The sequence below is a fragment of the Chrysochloris asiatica genome, unplaced genomic scaffold, assembly GCF_000296735.1.
Source record: "Chrysochloris asiatica unplaced genomic scaffold, ChrAsi1.0 scaffold00071, whole genome shotgun sequence".
NCBI lineage: Eukaryota > Metazoa > Chordata > Mammalia > Afrosoricida > Chrysochloridae > Chrysochloris > Chrysochloris asiatica.
The window spans coordinates 406,590-430,663 of record NW_006408589.1 but is presented as its reverse complement, the minus strand read 5'-3'; the positions used below and the strand labels follow the sequence as shown (position 1 = coordinate 430,663).

At 40.7% G+C, this 24,074-nt stretch overlaps 1 protein-coding gene across 1 annotated transcript in view; it reads left to right on the top strand.

The window, feature by feature from the left end:
* The window catches only part of SFXN1 (sideroflexin 1), a 69,864-nt gene that overhangs the window by 35,800 nt on the left and 9,990 nt on the right, over nucleotides 1-24,074 (top strand). Inside the window, exons 3-8 of the mRNA XM_006864793.1 lie at nucleotides 3,244-3,414; nucleotides 5,005-5,103; nucleotides 6,795-6,870; nucleotides 7,971-8,056; nucleotides 10,527-10,654; nucleotides 14,812-14,861. Of these exons, the coding sequence (XP_006864855.1) occupies nucleotides 3,244-3,414; nucleotides 5,005-5,103; nucleotides 6,795-6,870; nucleotides 7,971-8,056; nucleotides 10,527-10,654; nucleotides 14,812-14,861 (610 nt within the window). The remainder of the gene's footprint in view (nucleotides 1-3,243; nucleotides 3,415-5,004; nucleotides 5,104-6,794; nucleotides 6,871-7,970; nucleotides 8,057-10,526; nucleotides 10,655-14,811; nucleotides 14,862-24,074) is intronic.

Genomic DNA, 24,074 nt, shown 5'->3' with positions numbered 1-24,074 from the left:
AAATGAAATCTTTGACAAATTCAATCTTTTTTCCATTTATCATGAAAAGTTATTTGTTGATCCAGTTGTGAGGATTTTTTTCTTGACATTAAGGTGCAATCCATAATGAAGCCTGTAGTTTTTGATCTTCATCAGTATTTTAACTCCCCTTCACTTCCAGCAACTTGGATCATCTACATATCACAGGTTGTTAATGAATTGCCTTCCAATCCTGATGCCATGTCATATAATTCCAGCTTTTCAGATTATTTGCTCAGCATACAGACTGAATAAGTACGGTGAAAGAATACAACCCTGGCCCATACCTTTCCTGATTTAAAACTATTCAGTATCCCCTTTTTCTGTTCAAATGAGTACCTCTTTGTTTATGTGCAGGCTCACTATGAGCACAATGAAGTGTTCTGGAATACTCATTCTTCACAGTGCCATCCATAGCTTGTCATGATCCATTACTGCCGAAAGCTTTTGCCTTTGCATAGTCAATAAAACACAAGTAAACATCTTTCTAGTATTTTCTGCTTTCAACCAAGATCCATCTATGTCAGCTATGATATCCATCATTCTACATCCACTTCTGAATCTGGCTTGAGTTTCTGACAGTTCCCTGTTGATATACTGTTAAAGCTGGTTTTGAATTATCTTCAGCAAAATTTTACTTGCAAGTGCTATTAATGATATTGTTCAATGATTTCCGCACCCTGTTCGGTCACCTCTCTTTGGAATGGGCACAAATATATCTCTTCTAAGCACGTGGCCAGGTAGCTGTCTTCCAAATTTCTTGGCATAGATGTGTGAGTGCCTCCAGTGCTGTATTAGTTTATTAAAGTATTTCAATTTGTATTCTGTTAATTCCTGGAGCCTTATTTTTTTTTTACCAGTGCCTTCAGTGCAGCTTGGACTTCTTCCTCCGTTACCATTGATTCTTGATCATATGCTATCTCTTGAAATGTTGAACATTGACCATTTCTTTTTTGTACAGTGGCTCTGTGTATTCCTTCCATATTCTTTCAGTGCTTTCTGCATCATTCAATATTTTGTCCTTGGAATCCTTCATTCAGTCTTGCAAATCAAGACTTAAATTTATTCTTCAGTTTTTTCAGCTTGAGAAATGCTGAGTTTGTTCTTCTCTTTTGGGTTTCTAACTCCAGGTCTTTGCACATGTCACTATACTACTTTGTTCTCTCCATCTGACCTTTAGTAGTTGCTTATTAGATACATAAAAAGTCAGTCATTTCCTATTAACCAGCACTAAGAAGACCCCCAACAAGATGATTTGGCCAAGTGGCAGCATCGATGGACTCAAGCGTGGCAACAGTAGTGAGGTTGGCCCAGGATTGGGCAGTGTTTCATTCTGCTGTGCATAAGGTTGCTATGAGTTGGTACCAACTTGATGGCACCTAACAACAACAACAACAACAACAACAATTATCAGTTAGATGTTTCTTAATTGTTTTAACTCATGGTGATTTTACAGGGCAGAGTAGAACTGCTCTCTAGGGTTTCCAAGGCTGTAAATCTTTACAGAAGCTGAAAACCCTATCTTTCTCATAAGCAGCTGCTGGGTTGAAACTGCTGACCTTGCAGTTAGCAGTCCAATGCATAACCCATTACACCACCAGGGTTCCTTGCCAGCCCACTGTAGGTAGTTAAGAGAAGCCCTAGATTGTTGTTGTTCTTACTCATAGTCAGCTACTTTGTACAAAGAACAAAAACACCGCCCAGCCCTGCAACATCCTCACAGCTGTCAACATGTTTGAGTCCATTGTTGCAGCTACTGTGCTAGTCCATCCCATTGAGAAACTTCCTCTTTTTCCCTGACCTTCTACTTTACCAAACCTGATGCTCTTCTCCAAGAACTGGTCCATCCTGACGGCATATCCAAAGTATATGAGTCTTGTTGTCCTGACTCCAAAAGAGCCTTGGGTAGAAGGCTCAATACTGTCGAGGTATCAGTTCTCTCCAGAATAAAACAATTCCAGTCAAACTGCAATTATGAGTACCAGTAAAATTGACAAAATGATTCTAAGGTTTATCTGGAAGAATAAATTGAGTAAAGATATTCTGGAAAAGAAGTAATGGAGTGGGGAAAATTGCTTTACTGAATATCAAATTGGACTGTCAAGTTCAAACAATGGATATTGGAACTGGAGCACATAGCAAGTTGGAGTAAATAATGATGAGGGTGATGCCGCTGCAGATTAAAAAGACATCCTGAAGTAGAGAAAATGAGCAAAAGATATAACTAAAGTCGTAATATTTTATATAGCATTTATCCAACAATGGGGAGGGGGCTGATACAATGTTATTTTATGATCATATGGTGGAATGCTGTGCAGCATTTAAAAGATGTTATAGAAGAATAATGATACAGAGAAGTGTTCACAATATATTATTGATTTTAAAAGATGGTTACATTCTGACACTTTAGGATAAGCACTGGACCACAAGGTAGGTTTGAACCATAGCCGCTCCTCAAAAATCCTATCCAGGGTCACTATGGGTCGGAACAGACACAACAACACTTAACAACAGCAAACATAAAAACAAAGTAGCAGGTTCAGTGTGATGCGGGCATACAAAAGAGATGGGAAATGTACCCACGAAAAACAACAGTGATGATGCAAACCTTATCTTTCTCTCAAAGGCTTGAATGATTTCAATTGTTTTAATGCATTTCTATATTGTTGTTGCTGTTCAAACTGACCTTTCAGTCCAGTGCTGTATCCTACAGTGCCAACTAATTTCTAGCAATGGATGGGTTTCTTTAATAAGGAGAAAAAAAATCATGAATAATGAACTCAACTTTTTTTTTTTTTTGAACTGAAGAGCTTTATCTAGGCTTTTAAACTACTGGTTTAAAAAAGGAATTAATATTCTTAATTGCCATAACTTTTGTCTGATTGGTTAAAAAATACTCTAAAGTTCTCAAAGTTCAAAATACATTTTCAGATCGGTAATTTAGCACAGGCTATTTCAAAGTTGAATATGGCTCTTTTACAAGGTAAATTTCTGTTCTTTCCATTTACAGATTGTTAGAGAATGGGATTGAAATGTTCATTTTCAATGGTTATTGACTTTTGTGTGATGAAGATTTTATTGACTCCGTGTACTGGGTGGGTGTATTAGATAGATTCATGTTGCTCTTTGCAGGCACAGCTGTTGTAGAGAAGAAGTAAGCTTTTGAACAAATAGTAGCTGCTGGTCTAGGGCACAGTTGCCATATGATTTGTTGTTTTTTTCTAGACAAGGAATTGTGCCTCCTGGTCTTACAGAAAATGAGCTATGGAGAGCAAAGTACATCTATGATTCAGCTTTTCATCCTGACACGGGTGAAAAGATGATTTTGATAGGAAGAATGTCTGCTCAGGTTCCAATGAACATGACCATCACTGGCTGCATGATGACGTTTTATAGGTAAGTCATGCTCATTCAGCACTGTGAAAGCTTAAAGTATACTTTATGTGGGTAAAGAGTTGTATTGAAACATAATGCCACTTCATTTTTTAGCTCCATTTTGTATATAGATTGCATCCCTAGGGATCTGCTTTACCTTTTGCCTCTGCATTCTTTTTACTCAAGGTGTCCCCAGGTGGTGGAAATAATTAACAAGCTCAGCAACTGATTGAAAAGGTTGCCCTTCAATTCTCCCCACCCCTCTGAGGCACCTTGGAAGAAATGTCTGGCATCCTACTTCTGAAAAATCAGCCATTGAAAACCCCGTGGTGCAGTTCTACTCTGACACATAGGGTTACCATAAGCTGGAAGTGTCTTGACGGCAACTGGCTGTTTTTTCTGTTTTTTGCTTATTGTTCAAAAGGATGTTAAATTTTAACTTCCTCCTTAAGCCTAAAGGAGCTCTGGTGGCACTGTGAGCTAAACATTGGGCCGCTCACTTGCAAGGTCAGAGTTTCAAACCCACCATTGTCTCTATGGGAGAAAACTGAAGCTGTCTGCTCCTGTAAAGATTTATATATACCCTCAGAAACCATAAGGAGCAGTTCTGCTCTGTTCATGGATAGGTGCTCTATGAGTTGAAATCAACCCGATGACAGAGGGTTTGGTTTTTTTGTTAAAGTTTTTTATTGTGAATTATGTGATAGTTTACATGGGAGAACATTAGCTTTACATTCATCCTATTGTATGTTGTTACATTGCCATAGTTACAGTCCCCTCCATGCATCATCAAACAACCAAAGGGTACACCCCGCAAGCCTGACCCCTGATCGTCAGCACACAGCCCCTCTCCTTTTCTGGGTCTGAAGTCCCCAGCCGCTCCATCTTTCCACGTCATCATCTCTGCCTCCATCTCTGACATCACTGCTTCTCTGAGTAGGGTCCCACACTCTGCTCTTCTCCCTTGATGGTCCCAGGGACCTCTGCTCCTAGACTGAAATGTTAATCACTCCCCTCCTTTTGCTACAAAATGTCTACCTATATATTCCCAACACTCACAGTCAGTCCTAGTAACAATTATTTACTGTTGTATCACAAGAGACCTATCCCCATCTCCTTTAATCAGCCCCACCAGACAGATTGCATACTACTCAGTGGAGATTCTGCCTTTCTCCAGGCCCTCTCTATCTAGGCTCCCTCTTGAGAGCTTGTAAGTCAGTCATTTCTTGCCTTTGTAGTCCCCCCATTTTGGGTAGGAGGGTTTGGTTTTTGAGGGGCTTAGACACAAAAGAAAATGAGCTAGAGAAAGAAAAAGCTATTAAGTACATTTTCTTTTTACTTTATTCAAACAGACATAGACAGAGATGTGTTTTGTTTTTACTCGGTACCAGCCCTTGATCTTATCTAGTCAGTGCAAAAACTGAGTCTGAGAGACCAAAAGTCAGCTTCGCCATACCGACTGAGCAGACAGCGAGCCTCAGTGCAGCCTGTCCCCCTCTGTGCAGTCTTTCCTGTATGGGACCTCTTTGGTGGCTGGTATTCATGCTTTCTGCTCTGTATGGCAGCGAGGTAATAAGTGATGTTCCTGGTCTGATGGCTGTTCTGTTTTAGGTCTACACCAGCGGTGCTCTTCTGGCAGTGGGTTAACCAGTCCTTCAATGCGGTAGTCAATTACACCAACAGAAGTGGAGACGCCCCTCTAACTGTAAAGTAAGTTGCACGATTTAACCATCACCTTCAGCTCTCCATCTTTCATCAGATTAAGAGATAACATTCCTGTGTTTCAAAAAGCATATGTGCACAGCTTATTTGTATTATTTAGAATATTATATAACGTATTTTAAAATAAAATGGTTCTGTTCTTCCCTTTCTATTAAGATAGCTGTTTTTTGATGCAAGTGGTTTGCACTTGGCTGCTAACCATAGGATTGGTGGTTTGAATCCTCTACTTCCTTAAGATCCGAGCCATTGAAAACAGTAGGAAGCACAGTTCTACTCCACACACGTGGGGTCACCATGAGTTACAACTGGGTTTAGTTTTTTGTTTTATCTCAGGCCATACGTACACTGTTAAAGCGGTGCCGATAGGTTGGTCCACCTTCCCTTCCCTTCAGAATGCATAGCAGGCAGCTAGGGTATAGTCTGTGAGAAATGACAAGCTGTACCCCCATCAGCCCTACGCACGTGACAGTCGTTAACATCAATGGTAGTCAGGTCAGCCAAAATGTATTAGTGGCTACCAGGAACATGAGGGAAGGAGAAAAAAGTGGGGTAGTTATTTTTGAAAGCTTTAAGTTTCTGTATATAGTGATGGAAAATTTGGCAGTTAGATGTATTGGTCATGGTTGTACAATATGAAAAAAATGTACATTTTTTTTTCACATGTACAATTTGATGAAATTGATTTTACTAAATTTTGCATGTGGGGAAAAAAAAGGCTAAACTGGCAAATATTGGGGAAGATATATTTTGACAGTAATAAAAAAGTTTTTTAAGTAGCTAGGTCAGCACAGTATGATTTCTGCAGAAATCAAAGGGAGACCATGGTGGTGTAACTTTTACTTTTGTTTTTAAAATAGATGATCTCTGGAACTGAAAAAAATTATGCATGGTTTTGTTGAGGGTTTTTTGCATCACTTGAAAGAAAAATGCTTTTTGTTCTCTCAGTTAAAACTGCCTTTGATAGCCCCTGGTCTTCTAGGAACACGCAGAACTGAAGTTATTAAACTCTGCCACTCAGCAGTACTTCTCATACCTTCATTTCCTCCAGTCCCTGAAGTTAACTTCTTAAAAAGATCATTGCTTTTGTTTAATTTTACTTTGAAGATGAGACTTTTAGTCTTTTATACAGTGAGGTATAAATTTTCAATGGGCAATCTTACATATAAATATTTTGAGAAGCTTTAAAAAAAAAAACAAACCAAACACACTATATGCATTTAACCCAATAGGCATATTCCCACATTTTTAGATCTCTGGTGACTCTGTAGGATAAGCACTAGACGGCTCACTGGAAGGCTGGCAATTCAAACCCACTAGCTGCTCTGAGGAAGAAAAATGGGGCTTTCTGCCCCTGTAAAGATTTACAGCCTTGGAAAACCCTATACAGTGTCACTATGAGTCAGAATCAGCTCAATGGCAATTGGTGTTGGTTGATTACGTTCTCACAGCGACCTTCCCATCTCCACCCCATGCACACATATTCTGTTAGGCTGTATTGAGGTTGTATCTGAAGAACCACATTTATTATGGGTCTGCTTGCCTTTTCTTTAGATTTCACTACATGTGAAGTGATAATGACCTTGATCTTTTACATGTTTCACGTCTCTTCAAAAAACGTTGCCCCAAAGTGTCCTCACACGCACGTGTGGTTTGTGTTATGTTATGTTATTTCTTTACAGCGAATTGGGAACAGCCTATGTTTCTGCCACAACCGGTGCTGTAGCTACCGCCTTAGGACTTAATGCACTAACCAAGGTACTCTGATTTATAGTTCTCTAGAAAGCTGATTTTCTTCTTGCCTCTCTGACTCTCCGTCCCTCTATTCTTTATCAAAATGGTCCAAATCATAACATGGTTGTCTTATAGTTATTCGAGTCCCTGGGTGGTACCAGTTGTTAAGATAATTGGACAGGTGGAAACTTGAGTCCACGCAGTAGCACATCAGAAGAAAGACCTGCTGATATACTTCCTGATATTCAGCCATGAAAAGCTCCATGGAGCTCAGGTCTAGCCTGGTAACACACAGGGTCACAATCTACTCAGTGGAAACTCAGTATTATACTTATTGTTTTCAGCTGTATATATTTTTTTAACTTTTTATTGTACAGGCAAGATCATCAGCCTTACATTCAACCAATCACACACCCTGATGCATCTCACTGATTACAGTTCCCTCCCTGCAACACCAGTCATCCTGCTTCCTCCCCATGGCTCCCCATTTACAACTTACATTTCACAAATGAACAAAGAAAAAAAATTTGATGTACACATACAAAACAAAGACTATATATTCATTTAAATGTTCACAGGACACATTCTGCAAGGCAGCCTCCTGTCTACAGGCACACAGCCTTACTCAGTCCATGGGGCCAGAGCCCACATCAGCTGCCTATTTTTAATTCTGTCTTCTACTCAGCTTGGGAAGGATTATGACCAGTAACACTGACCAAGACCCTGGTCTGTGATTGTCACTGTGTACTTAGTGCTAAATGCTTGCCAATCTGAGGTTACTTAGTCTCAGGTTAGACAGTGTTGTGTTGTGATCCCATACGTTTCTGTTGGCTGAGTTTTGGGAAGTAGGCCATGGGCTTTTCCTCCTAGTCTTTCCCAGTCTAGAAGCTGACCTAAACCTGTCCACCATGGGGGTAACCCTGCTAGCATTTGAAATACCAGTGGCCTATCTTCCAAGATCATAGCAACATACAGGCCACCGTAGTTCAACAAGCCAACAGTGGAGATGGTGGGTACACAAATAACACTCTTAAAACCTGTTAACAGTTTTCATGAAAAAATAAGTGTTTCCATTCTGTATTACAGAAAAGTAAGATAATGTTTTGCAACTGTCTTTTTTGCAGCATGTCTCACCCCTGATAGGACGTTTTGTCCCCTTCGCTGCCGTAGCTGCTGCTAATTGCATTAATATTCCATTAATGAGGCAAAGGTAAGATTAATATACATTCTGAGAAAGGTCTTGTTCTTATCAGTAGAGTCTCTCAGAATAATTAGCTTTGTAATATTTTATCTCAATATTTACAAATGAAATTATTTGAAAACAGGGATTTGCTTCAAAATAATATTGGACTTGGACTGAGGAAAGGTCCCTCGGTGGCATAAATTATTTGAACTTGACTCCTAATTTAAAGGTTGGTACTTCAAACCCACTTGTTGTACCACAGAAGAAAGACCTGGTAATCAATCTACTTCCATAAAAATTAAAGCCAAGAAAACCCAGTGGAGCATAACTCTACTGTGTAACACATGGGGTTGTTCAACAACTGGTTTGGTGTTTTGTTGTTTTTCTTTGGTTTTTGGTTTTTTTTTTTTGCTTTTGGAGTTAGGAAGAGGAATAGATATATATATAGATGAAGCAAAATTAGCCATGACCTGGTGGTAAGTACCAGGGAGTATAGTTTACTCTTTGCTCTGTTTGTTTGTAATGAAAAGTTTTAAGAATACATTTCTTTTTTTTTTTGGATGTTTTTATTGTGAATTGAGTGGTAGTTTACACGGGAGAATATCAGCTTTGCATTCATCCTATCGTAGTTCACTTCATTGCAATGACAGTCCTCTCCATGCATCAGCATTCAACAGCATTTGCTTCCATTCCTTCTGGGTTTTTTTTTTTTTTTTTTTTGGATGTACACTGAATCACTCAGGAATATATAGCCATTAAGAATGCATTTTAACACTCCCATTTAGTTATACAAGAATTATGTGAAGGTCCTGTCTTGTCTGACTTTCTATGATTTGACAGAGGGGAAGAAGAATCAGATTCAAAATCAGCCCAAGACTGATTTCTATGAGGCTGAGGTTAGACATGCCTCCACCCTGTCACCTTCTTCTTCCACTTTTGACACCAACCAACTTTCCCACAGCACTCTCTGTTTCATATCCATTGCAGTGACCACACAGAACTCATAGACAATACTCATAATTATGGGGTTTATTAGAAAAATGAACAGAGTACAAATCAGAAACAACTCAGGATGCAGCAATTCTCCATCCAAGAACACCCTTCTCTGCCTACTCCAGGCACACCTTGCTCTTGCCTTTGAGCTCAGTCTCTGCCCTCCTCGGGCATGTGATACAAATCTTTAGTCAGTCTGTAAGTGCCCAAAGAACACATTCTGTAAGTTGAACTCCTCCTGCCTATAGGCACTTAGATTTACTCGGTCCACAGATCCAGAAGTCCAAAGCTGCTCTGTCTCTCCAGACCACCATCTCTCCTATTGTGAATTGAGTGCACTCCATTTGAGGCTCATCTTTCTTGATAGACCTGGGGTCTTCCGTTCCTGCTTCTGAGCTGGCTGCTTTTAAAGCTAGCAAACTAAGCAGTCTTGGTGTTAGAATCTGTACACTGTGTTTGCATAGTTCCAGCCAGTCATTTGGTGGCATTTCAGAAGAGTTGGGATAGAAAAGCCACAGCATGTAAATTCACAGAACTACATTTGTATAGGACTAGACCAAAAAGGTTTGTGCCAAGAAAGCTTATTCTCTAGAATAGGCTTGTTAATCCCTAGAATTTTCTTTTGGTTGAAAGTAATATTAACTTTATAATATAAAACGTTATAATAAAGTAATATCTTTGAAATAAATTTTATAACTGGCTAAAGTTAAAGGAGAAGAAAGAATAAGATAAAGTATTTTGGAATGGATAATGAAAAACTGGTTCCAAATTCAAGTTACATTGATAGTATTAGTAACTGTTGTTGTTAAGTGCCATAGAGTCTGTACTAATTCATAGCCACCCTGTATAGGATTTCTGAGGCTGTAATCTTTGTGGGAGCAAAAAGCCTCATCTTTTTTTCACAGAGCAGCTGCTAGGCTTAAACCACCAACCTTGTATTTTGAAGTCCAGTACTTATCCTATGGTGCCACCATAGGATAGTTAATAACTGTAGTTAATAACTATAGTTAATAACCATTTCTCATTTGGAAAGTTGCTCAAAGTTGCATGTGAACACAGAAATTAGCTTTATCTGTAAGTTAGCATTGTTATTGTTGTTAAATACCATGGAGTCAGTTCCTACTCATAGTGACCCTGCACAGGGTTTCCGAGGCTGCAAATCTTTACAGGAGCAGAAAGCCTCATCTTTCTCCCATGGAACAGCTGGTAGTTTTGAACTGCCGACCTTGAGGTTAGCAGCCCAATTTGTAACCACTACGCTGCTCTAAATCATACCATTATTGAGGAAAAGTTTCTTATAAAAAATTTTTACTAGTATTATTTTAATTTTGTGTCTATCACAAAATGTTCATGGCATTTTAAAAAACAAGCATGTCACAGTGCTAAAAACAACACTTGAGGTGGCTCTTTGGATTAGGTAGGGACTTGGTCATTCCCAACTTAGTAATATTTCAAGCCCTCTCATAGGGACATTTGTGATCTTCTTTGTGTATTTTCTCTGCAGGGAGCTCAAGGTTGGCATTCCTGTCACGGATGAAAACGGGAACCGACTGGGTGAATCAGCAAATGCTGCCAAGCAAGCCATCACACAAGTTGTTGTCTCTAGGATCCTCATGGCAGCCCCTGGCATGGGTCAGTAGAAGCTTGGCTCCATCCACATAGTCAGTGAATGTGAATGGATGTTGAGCAACCTCCTTTTAGGCATCTGTGAGCAACAACAACCAAACTGCCTCCCTGGTGGAATGGATATTCTAGTGGGAAAGGCAGAAAATAAGTAAAATAGATACCATAGGAGATAGTGATAAGGGGTATCTTAGTTTCCTAGTTGCTGTCACAGAAATGCTCCCAGTGAGTGGCTTTCCAGAATGGAAATGTATTCTCTCATGGTTCGGGAGGCCAGAAGTCTTAAGTTCAGAGAGTGGCTGTAATGGAAGGGCCTTCTTTGTTCATTATTTAGAGTTCCTAGACAAATAGTTTCTCCGTTCTTTATTAAATACAGTCTGTCTTCCTCTGCATGTGCTTCCTTTTGTGTCTGATCTGCTGTTTCTATCATTGAGAAGTGATTAGGGTTTGTTGATGTTGTTAGGTGCCATCAAGTCGGTTCCAGCACATAGCACCGCTGTGCATCACGGAACAAAACATATTGGTCCTGTACCATCCTCTCAATCATTGCTACACCCGATGCCATTGCTGCTGCCACTGTGTCAATCCACTTAGTTGGGGGTCTTCCTCTATTTCGCTGACCGCTGACTCTCCACTTTAATAAGCCTCCAGGGAATGGCCCCTCCTGATAACATTGTCCAAAGTACGAGAGACAAAGTCTCGCCACCCTCACGTCTAAGGAGCATTCTGGCTGTATTTCTTCCAACACAGATTTGTTAGTTCCTCTGGCAGTTAATGACATTTAATATTCTTCTCCAACACCGTAATTCAAAGACATCAATTTTTCTAGGTTCTGTCTTTTTCACTGTCTTAACTTTCACATGCGTATGAGGTCATTGAAATTCCTATGGTTAAGTTTAGATATACCCTCCACAGATATGGCCTCGTTAACATAACAAAGAAAGCCCAGGTATTGGGGTTAGAATTCCAATACATATCTGGGGAGGGGCGATACAGAATTTACCTATCACATGGGCTAAGGGGAAAAACACCATGTGGAATGTTGGAGTGGAAGTAGGCAGGAAGTTTGGAAAGGGCCTGATTGAGGAGAGGCATTGAGCCAAGTGGCTGTCAGAGGATGAGTATTCTGTAAAGAGAAGACAGCAAGACAGGCAGGAGCTTGCAGGGAGGCAGGGAACTTCAGGGAGGCCAGTGCAGCTGGAATGCAGAGAGCCAAGGAAAGGAGTCAGTAAAATGCCAGAGGCAGAATGTGGGCGTTCTGCAGGCACTTGGAGCCCTGACTTTGAAGCTAAGTGCTAGAGAGTCATGAGCAGGGGGCACTTGAGGAGGGGACTGGCATAATCCAACTTACTTTTAACTACAGGACTCCAGCTGCTAGGTTGAGAATAAACTGAAGAACAGGAGTGAATGGGAGCAGTCTGTTTGCAATACCCCAAACAAAAGCTGATGGTGGATTGGACCAGGGAGGTGGCAGAGGAGTTAGAATTCGAAGGGAAAGAATTTGATCTTCATAATCTTGAGAAAAAAAAAACAAAAACTTCCAAAAGCCCTTGGATAAGAATAGTTTCTACTGAAGATTTCTTTGTATCACTTGTGAATCTTTAGAACATGGACCAAGCTGGGATGGTTAGAGCAACTATTAATAAAATGGGTATCAAGCTTGGACTTGAAGTCATTGTGAACAAATGCAGGAAATCCACTCTGGCTTTAGTCTGGTCCACCCCTGAAACTCCTTAGAACTACCCTCAAACCAGGAGCCTAGAGAAGCTTCACAGACTTCTTCAAAAATCAGGTATCTGGGAGTTAAATTTTTCAACAGAAAACAGACAAGCCAGAAATTAGCATGTTTGATTTAGTTTGTAAATTAAGTGAAAATGTTGTTAGGTGCCATTGTTGAGTCAGTTCTGACTCCTAGTGACCCCATGCACAACAGAACGGAACACTGCCTGGTTCTGCATCATCCTCACAATTGTCACATGTGAGCCCAGTGTTGCTGCCACGGTGTCAGCTCATGTCTTTGAGGATCTTCCACTTTTCACTGACCCTTTACTTCCCAAGGCACGCTGTCCTTCTTTAGGAACTGCTTTCTCCTGGTACGTAACCTGTACAAAGTACTTGAGATGAAGTCTCACCAGCCTTTAGCTGTACTTCTTTCAAGACAGATTTGTTTATTCTTCTGTCCGTCTATGGTAATTTCAATATCCTTCACCAACACCGTGATTCAAAGGCATCAGTTCTTTTTCTGATCTTCCTAATTCATTATCCAACTTTCACATACATATGAGGCAGTTGAAAATATCTTAGCTTTTGGGTCAGGCTCACCTTAGTCTAATCAAAGTGTCCTCTTTGCTCTTAAACACTTTAAAAGAAGTCTTTTGCAGCAGATTTGCCTAATGCAGTACTGTTGCTTCCATGAGCATTGATTCAACTCAAAATCCTCAACAGCTTCAATCTCTTCTCCATTTATCATAATGCTGTTTATTGGTCCAGTGGTGAAGATTTTTGTTTTCTTTACACTGAGCTGTAATCCATACTGAATGAAAATAGTATTTGACAATTAAAACTAATTCCTCAAATATAACACACTTAATCAACTGTTGAGAAGTTTTCCCTCAGATACTTTTTGCCCCTTTTAAGATCTTTTTGACTCTGTGAATACACATTAGCAGACAAGTGCGATTAAGCACCTAAAGATAGAGAAGAATGCATGAAGGACACTTGGAGGTACAAGGGGAAACCACCTTTATCTGACTTAACAAAGGATTGCCTTGACACCCTCATGAGACACCAGTGTGCATTGTGAGGGTGACTCTGAAGCAGTCCTGGATGTAGTTGAAAGTCCAAAGTCCACTTACGTAGTGTGTTTGAGGAACTTCAGGGCTGATCAAGGAAAAAAATATGACCACAAGATGGCAGTGTTGCAAAGCTATTTGTTGGGGCCAACCTGTTGCTAGGTTTTGCATGGAGTGGGGAGACAGGTCCCTAACAACTGGACACGAGGAAATGGTGCAGGAAGAGGGTGCAAAACACCAAAAAAGGGGAACAAGGGGACTTAAGGGAGATATGTCTAGGTGATGTCACTCAGCAGTCTAATGGGAATCTGAGTCAGAAAGCTACAATGAGTGACAGCGGTTTGGATCTGTAAAACGGCAGGCTTTTGTCTTATCTATGCCGATGCTGGGTACGGTTTTGATATTGGGCATAGTATTACAGAGTATGCAAAGCAATCAGGCCCCAAATGATTAAATCTGCTTATGTGAGCTATTTTTAAGACACTGAAGATGTAAACGATTGAATTTGGCATGGGTTGTTTTTTTGTTTTGTTTTGTTTTTGAGACCTGGAAGATCAGTTTGAACCACAAGATTGGTGGTTCAAACTCAACAGTTGTTCCTGGGAAACCATATACAGGGTTGCTATGAATCAGAACGGATTCCAAGTCATTTAACAACAACAACAACAGGCTTTTTGTTGACTATTTGGCCCCAGCCCTTCTGTGAAGAAGTCAACAAATGGCTTGGGGCCAGTCCACAGAGGGCATTGAGGTCACAGCTCATCACTAACCTAGGAGGAGGTGTGGGGAAGGCTTTCTCTGAGTCAGTCTTGACACTTTGGTGATCTTCTTGTGGCAAGCCCCATCTCTGCTTATTCCATCTCCTTTTACATCTCAAAAGAGATGACTTGACACACACAGTCTACACTACTCCTGCCTCATGAACACAACAAAGAAAACCCATTCCCAAATACCACTGTAACCACAGGTGTAGAGGAATAGGTCTTACAACACATACTTTTAGGGGACACAGTTCAATCCATGTTGTTGTTAAGTGTTGTCAAATCACTTTTGACTCACAGTAGCCCTGTATATGGTTTCCAAGGAGCAGCTGGTGGGTTTGAACCACCAACCTTGAGTTAGCGGTCCAGTGATGAACGTACAACACCACACCAGGACTCCAATATAGCACCTTTAAAAAAAAAAAAATCTAAGAAGTGGGAAGAGTGGGTTTTTAAAATGTTTTAAAGAATTATTACAACTAGTTTTCACTGACAGTGTGAAAAGATCCTAAAAGTAGAATAAGCCTTTCATCAAACTGTGGGGCGGAAGGAGGGATGTGAGCTGAAAATAGTCATTTAATAAAGATTTAAGTGGATCTCTCTTTACTTCCAGCGATACCTCCATTTATCATGAACGCTTTAGAAAAGAAAGCCTTCTTAAAGGTAAGTCCCACTTCTATTTGTCATCCTTTCAGTTCTTTTTAGTGCCTTTTTTAGGCCTCAAATTATACAGGGTGTTCTCTACATAAATAGCGAGTAGCAAAATTGAAGGCTAGTCTTTCTCAGACACTTACTTAAGTAAAAAAGAAGTTTCCAAAGCATTTCATTTCGAATCTTGGATGTTTGACAAAGCTTTCGCAGATAAAAACTGCTGCCCCCTTCTGTCTAACTCAGTTATACACTTATTTTCATCATGGGTTCAAAACGAGGAAATGGTGTGACTTTGGAATGATGTGCTTCTGTACTTAAACGTCACTATGTGTATGAAGTGTTCATGAGTCATTGTATTGTGTGGGGTCCTGGTGTGACACTGTAGGATCAGCACAGAACTGCTGACTGTAAGGTTGGCTGTACAAATCCACCAGCTGCTCCTCAGAAACCCAATACAGGAAACCCTGACAACTGACTTGACAACAATACTTAACAACATCTATTCTATACAGAGATAGAAATAATAATTTGAATCAGCACCTTCATGGAAAACTGAATCAGTACCCCAGTGTATTTTCGTATTTGTTGTGAATTCATACATTCATACATAACACAGCATTGTTATGTGCCGTGGAGTTGGTTCCGACTCATAGTGACCCTATACAGGTTTCTGAGGCTATAGATCTATACAGGAGCAGAAAGCTTCATCTTTTCTCCCGCGGAACAGTTGGGAGTTTCAAACTGCTGACTTTGCGGTCCATTTTGTAACCACTACGCTACCAGAGTTCCTTAACACAGTGTTAGCCAATTCAATATGTTTTATGTACAGAGTTTAGTGAGATCACTTACATCGATTGTGTGGTGCAGCCATCCTCTGCCCAATTTTCCATCTCTATCAATGACAATTCAACACTTTGTAAATCACCATTCTCCCGTATTTGGTGATCCTATCTAATCATTAATTTAGCAGTCACCTCCCTACAAGGCCTGGAAATACTATGGGATGAAATTGTAACTGAAAACTCTCATGGCATTTCTACATGCATTCTCTCTACATTAGTTTCTGTAGGTTCCATGATTTAATGTCATATTATTCGTGTTTGACCTTAGTTTTCCGATTCTTATAGCAAGTAGGAGGTGGTGGGATAGGGTAACTCATTTAACTCTCGCAGTGTTTGGGAACTGACATTATTCAGTATGTCAGGAGGAAAGGGTTCCTTTCCTCTCAGTAGGAGCAGTGCATTATGGGGAGAGTGCAGCCCTTTGGGGTAAATTGTTTAGGGTCTTAGAAGCCGTTAAAATGAAGAGACACTAAAAAGCTTTGAAAGGAGGACATAATTTACAAACCAAGCACTTCTTGGTTTGTAAATTTCAGTTATTAGTAGAATTGTAAATATCCATCAGGCATGTTTATTGATCTATATACTACTTGTGAGGACAGTGGTGGTTCATTGGTTGGTGTGGATTGAACCGTGTGCCCCCAAAATGTGTATTATAAATTCTAACCTCTGTGGGATTACCTGGTGGCACAGTGGTTAAAATGATCAGCTGCTGACTGAAAGGGCTGTGGTTCAAACCCACCAGCAGGAGGAGCTGTGGCAGCCTGCTTCTGTACAGCTATAAAGCCTTGGAAACCCTCTGGGGCATTTCTTCTCTGTCCTTTAGGGTTGCTGAGTCAGAATCAACTCCATGGCAATGGATGTGGTTTTTATTTTTTATTTTATTTTCAGGTTGTGCTTGTGGTTTTATCCCATTTAGGAATGTTTTGTTGTTGTTGTTATGATGATCCTGTAAAATGTATCATGAGTCAGTCTCTTTTGAGATATGAGAGAGATTAAACAAGCAGAGCAAAGATGGGGAAAGAGAGGTGCCAAACCACATGAAGATTGCTCGGAGCTCGGAAGACATAAGGACCTTCCCCCACCAGCAGCATAGAGAGAGAAAGCCTGTTCCTAAAGCTGTTCCTTGAGACAAAACTGTTAGCTGTTTAAAGTTTCTAAGGATTTAGTGTATGTTCTGGAACAATGGCTATATTTTAAAACTACCAAAGTATGCCACGATCTGGAATCCACAAGTTTGACATTTCAGTGGTTTTCAATTGAACTGAGAAAAAAAAAAAAAAAAAATATATATATATGGCATTTCTCTGTCCCTCCCTGCTTGCCTTATAGAAAGTGATTTAGACTTTGAAAGAGACCTACAGAATAAATTTAAAGTGAGGACCATCCACACCGTTCTCCATAACCCTGACAATAAATGATCAATCTTGTAGATTCAAAACTTTACAGATATTGAATTACATACAGCCTGTGTTATTCTTTGATGACTCTGATCTGATAAGTTGTTGTTGAGTGCTGTCAAGTCAATTCTGACTCATAGCAACCCTGTATAGGGTTTAAAGGAGCGGCTGATAGGTTTGAACCCACCAACCTTGTAGTTAGCAGTCTAGTGCTGATCCTACTACAGTGCCACACCTGGACTCCAATCCGTCATTGGTGGTGTTGGTGGTGACTGTGTGGTGCCGTAGAGTTGGTTCTGACTCATAGTGATCCTGTGTAGTGTTTCTGAGGCTGTAAATCTTTACAGGAGCAGAAAGCCTTATCTTTCTCCCATGGAATGGCTGGTAGTTTCAAACTGCTGACCTTGAGGTTAGCCCAACTTGTAACTATTACACTACCAGATCTCCGCTAAGTAATTATGTTTATATTATTTCTACTGGGCATCCTGATGTGGTGCTGTAGGATAAACACTGGACTAATACCAAAACATCGGTGGTTCAAACCTACCAGCCACTCCTTGGAAACCCTATACGGGGTCGCTATGAGTCAGAACTGACTCTACAGCGATTAACAACTATAACATGTGTTGATTCAAGCAACCTTTTGACTTACAGGCAAACTTCTTGATTCTTATATTCTTAAGCTTTTGGCCTGGGCAACTTTAGGAACAATGGAGAATCAGGAAGTTTATGTAATAAACCAAACCAACCCTCTTACAAAACTTAAGCAAAATCAGATCTTTAAGGCAAGTCCAGATTTCTAGGTGGATACAAGGCTTAGAAATTGTCATCTTATCATACTTGTTATTACGTGCCATCAAGTTGTACCAACTCATAGTGACACTATGCACAATAGAACAGTTGCCTGTTGTTGTTGCTACTATGCCAATCCATCTTGTTGAGCATCTTCGTTTTCACTGACCCTCCACTTCACCAAGCATGATGTCCTTTTCCAGGTAATGGTCCCTCCTGATAACATGTTCAAAGTATGAGAGACAAAGGAGTCTCACCATCCTGACTTCTAATGAGCATTCTGATTGCACTGCTTCCAACAAAGATTTGTTGTTCTTCTGGCAGCCAGTATTCTTCTCCAACAGCATCACTCAAATGCATCAATTCTTGTACAGTCTTTATTCACTGTCCAACGTTTACATGCTTATGAGGCTATTGAAAAGACCATGGCTTGGGCCAGATGCCTTAGTCCTCAAGCTGACATCCTTGCTCTTGACATTTTAAAGAGGTCTTGTACAGCAGAATTTCCCAATGCAACACGTCTTTTGATTTCTTAACACTGCTTTCATGAGTGTTGATTGTGAATTCCAGCAAAATGAAGTCTTTGACAACTTTAATCTTTTCTGCACTTATCAAGGTGGTATTTTTTGGTCCAGCTGTCACTTTTATATCGATTTAGTGTCTTATCATACTAGTTTGATATAAAAGTGATAGCTTTTTGCACATGAGGAGTAGTAAAGGTGGGTTACTCAGCCAACAGTATAACAAGGTTACGACTGTCTCCAGTTTTCAGGTGACAATGAATGCATTGGAGGTCACCTTCAGTGTCAACAGCACCTGCATTTAAGGGCCCCTTTTCTATTTCCTTTCATGTACAAGCTCTGGGGTGCTGTGAGTTAGGTATTATATTGCTAACCACAAAGTCAGTAGTAGTTCAGATTCACCAGGAGAAAGATGAGGCTATCTGCTCCCCTAAAGATTTACAGTCTAAGAAACCCTATATAGGGTTACTGGATTGGAATCGACTCAAGAGCGGTGGGTTTGGTTCCTCTCGCTGTGCCTATCAAATGACAACTAGCAGCCACCTAATTCTCAGTAGGTACTTGGCTCTCGAGCCGTTGCCACTGCTGGTAAGACATGATCCCATGGAGTCTGCCTCCAACATGTGCACACTGGACACATGGCTGTGTGAACACATCCTGATCCCACCAAGGGTTCCAAGAATGTCGTAAGGTAGTGCTTCAGCCTGTTTTGACGCAGAAAAGTCAAGTCACGTGTAATGTGAGATGAAAGTATGTATAATGAAGTTCTTCCTTCCACCTTTGCAAGCCTCACTTGCCTTTGAACTCCTGGAATTGCTGCAATGTAATCCTTGACATCTCCCAATGATTGCAAACAGTAAGGAGCCTTTACTTTGTCAAAGCAAAAACTTTCATTACCCTAATGACCACTTGGCCGACACTGGACAGGAAACATTCATGGGCATGTTAGTTATATAATCGCTTTGCCATGACACATGGGAATTCTTGCAGACACAGCCTAGCATTTTCTCCTGTACAGGAACTGACAAATGCTGTAAGCAGTTAGCCCAGTCATCTTCCGTAAGATCACTGCCATTTCAGACCCGCAGGCCAGCATGCTGTTCTCCAGACACATATAGGGTTGCCATGAATTGAAATTGTCTTGATGGTTTGATTTCTCGGGTTCAGCCCATCATTGCCACACTGCTCCAGGCTTTTTCAGAAGAATGAGATGAGTACACATTGGGTTGTCCTCCCCACTCTTAGCTTTACTGGGCCTTCAGTGATAAAGTGGAATTGAGCTGCCCTGCTTGCTTCCCGGGACCAAAGAAGCGTTCTGCTTACCCCATTCCCTGCAGACAGGGCCTTACCTAGGACAAGATGGAACCACCATCTTCAGGACCATTGTTCAAATCTCAGGAAGGGTAAACCGGTTAGCCTGAGAGTCTCACTGACTACAATGGCCTGGTTATAGCTCCAATGAAAGCTTTTGCTTTGACAAAGTAACATCTACTGTTTGGAGTCTTTGGGTGGTGCAAAGGGTTAAATCATTTGGCTGCTAGCCAAAAGCTTAGAGGCTCAAGTCTACCCAGAGGTACCTTGGAAGAAAGGGCTGGTGATCTACTTCTGAAAAGTCAGCCATTGAAAACCTTATGAAGCAAAGTTCTACCCTGACACACAGTGGGATTCCATGATTCAGAAACAACTCAGTGGCAATTAAGTGAGCATATGGTTCTTGTATGTACTCATGCCCATTTCACACTGCCAAGTTCAGGGTTGCTATTCCTTAGAGATATAGGTATGCAGTTGCATGACATCTATTTGGGCAAAGTCCACCTACGTATAACATTTGTGGGTAGGAGAGGAGGGGCCTGAGTCAGTTCCAGGAAGAGTTTGCAGTACCATAGCAGCTAGAATTCAGCTCCCACAGCTGCCACAGCCTGGCTGGAACCCCCAAGCCAGGATGTCAGCCAGAGCCATGGCTTCTGTGGCCCTGCCTGGCCACCCTGCAGGTTGGTGCCCGCGGGGAGATACTGAACTGCGGCTGCCCTTTTCTGTCCCTCGGGGCTTATTCTGTCCAGGCTTCATAACATACCCAGAAGCAGCCAAGTACAGGTGCAAGTTTGCAAACCCCGAGCTCCAGGTGCTAATGAAGAGCCAGAGCAGCTTGTGTGGGGGTTGCTTTGAATCCTGAATCGAATATACACAAACATGTATACTATATATAATATGCTGTTCACAGGATGGTAAATCGCGTAGGATCATAATTCAGAGAACATATCGTGGGTGTTAAGCAACACATACCTGCATTCCTTTTTGCCCAGATAGTGAGGGTCTTAGGGCTTAATTGCTAGGATATAGCAAATATCCAGTTGCAGTTGAGTAAATTCCAAATCATGGCAACCTCACGAATGTCAGATTTCAACTGTGCTCCATACAGCTTTTCAATGGATGTCATGTTATGGAAGATTCCAGGTCTTTCTTCTGTAGTGCCTCTGAGTGGGTCTGTGCTGCCAACTTTTTTAGTAGCCAAGTGCAAACAGGCAGCCTATTTATAGGATAAAACCAAAATACAGCACCTACCCCCACACCTCCAAATAAAACAAAAAAACCCTCAGTGCCATCCCGCTGATTCTGACACGTAGTGACTTTGTTTGGGTTTCCAAGGCTATAAATATTTATGGGAGCAGAAAACCTCATCTTTCTCCCATGGAGTGGCTGGTGGGTTTGAACTGCCAACTTTTCGGTGCTTCTCCTACAGAGCCATCAGGACATAGAAAACAGAAGCTTGTATGAATGCTTCTACCTTTCCATTTTCAAAGTATAGCTTTTGAAAAGGCAAGATTTACCAGAGCCATCTGACAGACACTTCTAAGATCGTATCATTGTGGGTGGTGTCACTCTCCTCTGTGTGCTCTGATGTGCTCTTTAGGGCTTTCATCTTGGAAGTGACCAGGCTCTTTGGCAAACAACAGTAACTGAACATTCTTGGCTTTTGTGAAGGGCCTGACTCATTTCTCTCCCTACGCCTTAGCTTTTCCCAAGTGAAGTGCAGAAAAAAGCATCAGCTGTGGGCAGGTGACTCACGGAAAGTTTTGCAATGAACCCAAAATTCCCTGCCTCAAATCTGGGGTCTCCCCTCTTCTTGAAGACTAGTTCCTGTGATTTCTTTGTTGTACCTCATTCTTGCTGGCACTTGCATTGGCAATACAATTGATCGAATTTGCCTCATTCATTAAGTTGTACTTCTTTTATATTCTCCTTAATAAAAGTGGCTGTCTATGTCTATTCAATAGATTTTCAGGATTGCTGCTAATTAAATATGAATGTGGTACGTATTTGTTCATTTCTTTATTCACTCAACCAGCAGTCTTTTGCTGAAGGCCGCCTGGATTCCAAGCAAGGTACTAGACCCTGTTGTTATGGTTGATAGCATCTACCCCTGACACAAGGAAAATTCATTTACAAAGGAGCAAAATGCTGTCCAGTCCTGTGCCATCCCGTATCAATTACACATCAGACTACAATTCATAAGGCTTTCATTGATTCATTTTCAGAAGTAGATCTCTCTAGGCCATTCTTTCTAGTCTGTCTTCATCTGGTAACTCCTCTGCCACTTATTCAGCATCATAGCAACAAGCAAGCCTCCACTGACAGCTGTTGGCTGTTGGCTATGCATATGGTGCATTGGCTGGGAACTGAACCAAGGTCTCCCACATCTTGTTATTAACGTAGTGCTGAGTTGGTTTCAACTAATAGTGACCCCATGCACAACAGAACAAAACACTCCCTAGTCTTGTGCCATCCTCACAATTGTTCTGATTGCCCCCATTGTTGCTGCCACTACCTCAATCCATCTCATTGAGGGTCTTCCTCTTTTTCTCTGACTCTCCCTTTTACCAAGCATGATGTCCTTTTTCAGGGAATGATCCCTCCTGATAATGTTTTCAAAGTATGAGAGACCAAGTCTTGCCGCCACCCTTGTTTCTAAAGAACATTCTGGCTGTACTTCTTCCAACGTATTTTACTTGTTGTTCTGGCAATCCATGGTACTGTCAATATTCTTTACCAGCACAATAACTCAAATGTATTAATTTTTCTATGGTCTTCCTTATCCATTGTCCAACTTTCACATGCACATGAGGAAACCGAAAATATCACAACTTGTGTTCGGTACATCTTAGTCCTCAAACTGATGTCTTTGTATTTGAACACTTTCAAGAGGTCTTGTACAGCAGATTGTTTAAGGCAATACATCATTTGATTTCTTGACTGCTGCTATCATGAGTGTTGATTGCGGATCCAAGTAAGTTGAACTTTTTGACAACTTCAATCTTTTCTCCATTTTGTTGTTGTTAGGTGCCATTGAGTAGGTACCAACTCATAGCGACCTTATACACAGCAGGACGAAACACTGCCTGATCCTGGGCCAACCTCACTATCGTTGCCACACTTGAGCCCATTGATGCTGCCACTTCTTAATGACCTTTTGCTTTCTTCTTGTATGATGTCATCCCATAACTCTCCTGGTCTTTGGTCATTAGTGTCTAATGCATCAAGTCTATTCTTGAGATGGTCTCTTAATGTAGAACCTGTTCAAAGTCGTATTTTGGCTCTTGTGGCCTTGTTTTCATTTTCTTCAGCTTCTATGTGAGTAACTGGTAGTCTACTCTGGTGTTGTTTAGGCTGATGATGTGGAGCATTCTAACGGATGTAGTCAATATTAGTTCTGTGTATAGTTGTCTTTTATGTTATTTTAAAAAGTTATTTGCAATTAATAAATCATTGGTCTTACAAAATTCTATCATGCAATCTTCACGGTGTTTTCCAACTACGGAATCTTCCTCCTTGTTTCCAGCCTTCACATTCTAATTACCAATAATTATCAATACATCTTGATTGCTTGTTTGATCAGTTTCAGACTGAAGAAGTTGGTTTCTTTTGTTCTTGTTCAGTGCTGTCGAGTTGGGTTCCTACTCATAGAGACCCTGCATAGGATTTCCGAGAAGCAACTAGTGAGTTTGAACCACCAACCTTGCAGTTCAAACTGACTTTGCAGTCCAGTGCATTAACCCACAGCACCACACCAGGACTCTGAAGAAGTTGGTAGAATTCTTCAATTTCATCATCACTGGCTTTAGTGGTTTTTCCATATATTTGAATAATAGTGGTATTAATTGATCTTGAATATTATCCTCCCTCAGACAGCATTATACTTCAAGGTAGATCTTGAAACTTTCTTTTTGATGATGAGTATGACACTATTCCTCTTCAATTAGTCATTTTCAGCATAGTAAACCATGTGATTGTCAGATTCAAAATGGCCAATACCAGTCCATTTCCGCTCAGTAATGCCTAGGATATTGATGTTTGTGTTCCATTTGATTTTTGATAATTTCCAATTTTCTTAGATTCATACTTCATACATTTCATGTTCTGATTACTAATGGATGTTTGCAATCATTTCTCCTCATTTTGAGTTGTGTCACATCAGCAAATGAAGGTCATAAAAGCTTTGCTATATTCATATCATTATGGTCAGCTCTACTTTGAGAAAAGAGCTCTTCCCTAGTTGTATTTTGAGTTCCTTCCAATTTGAGGATCTCATGGCATCTTCTGGTAGGATGTCTGACAACATTTCACTGTTATTCATAAGATTATTCAGTAGATAACCTTACGAAAGTGGTCCGCCTC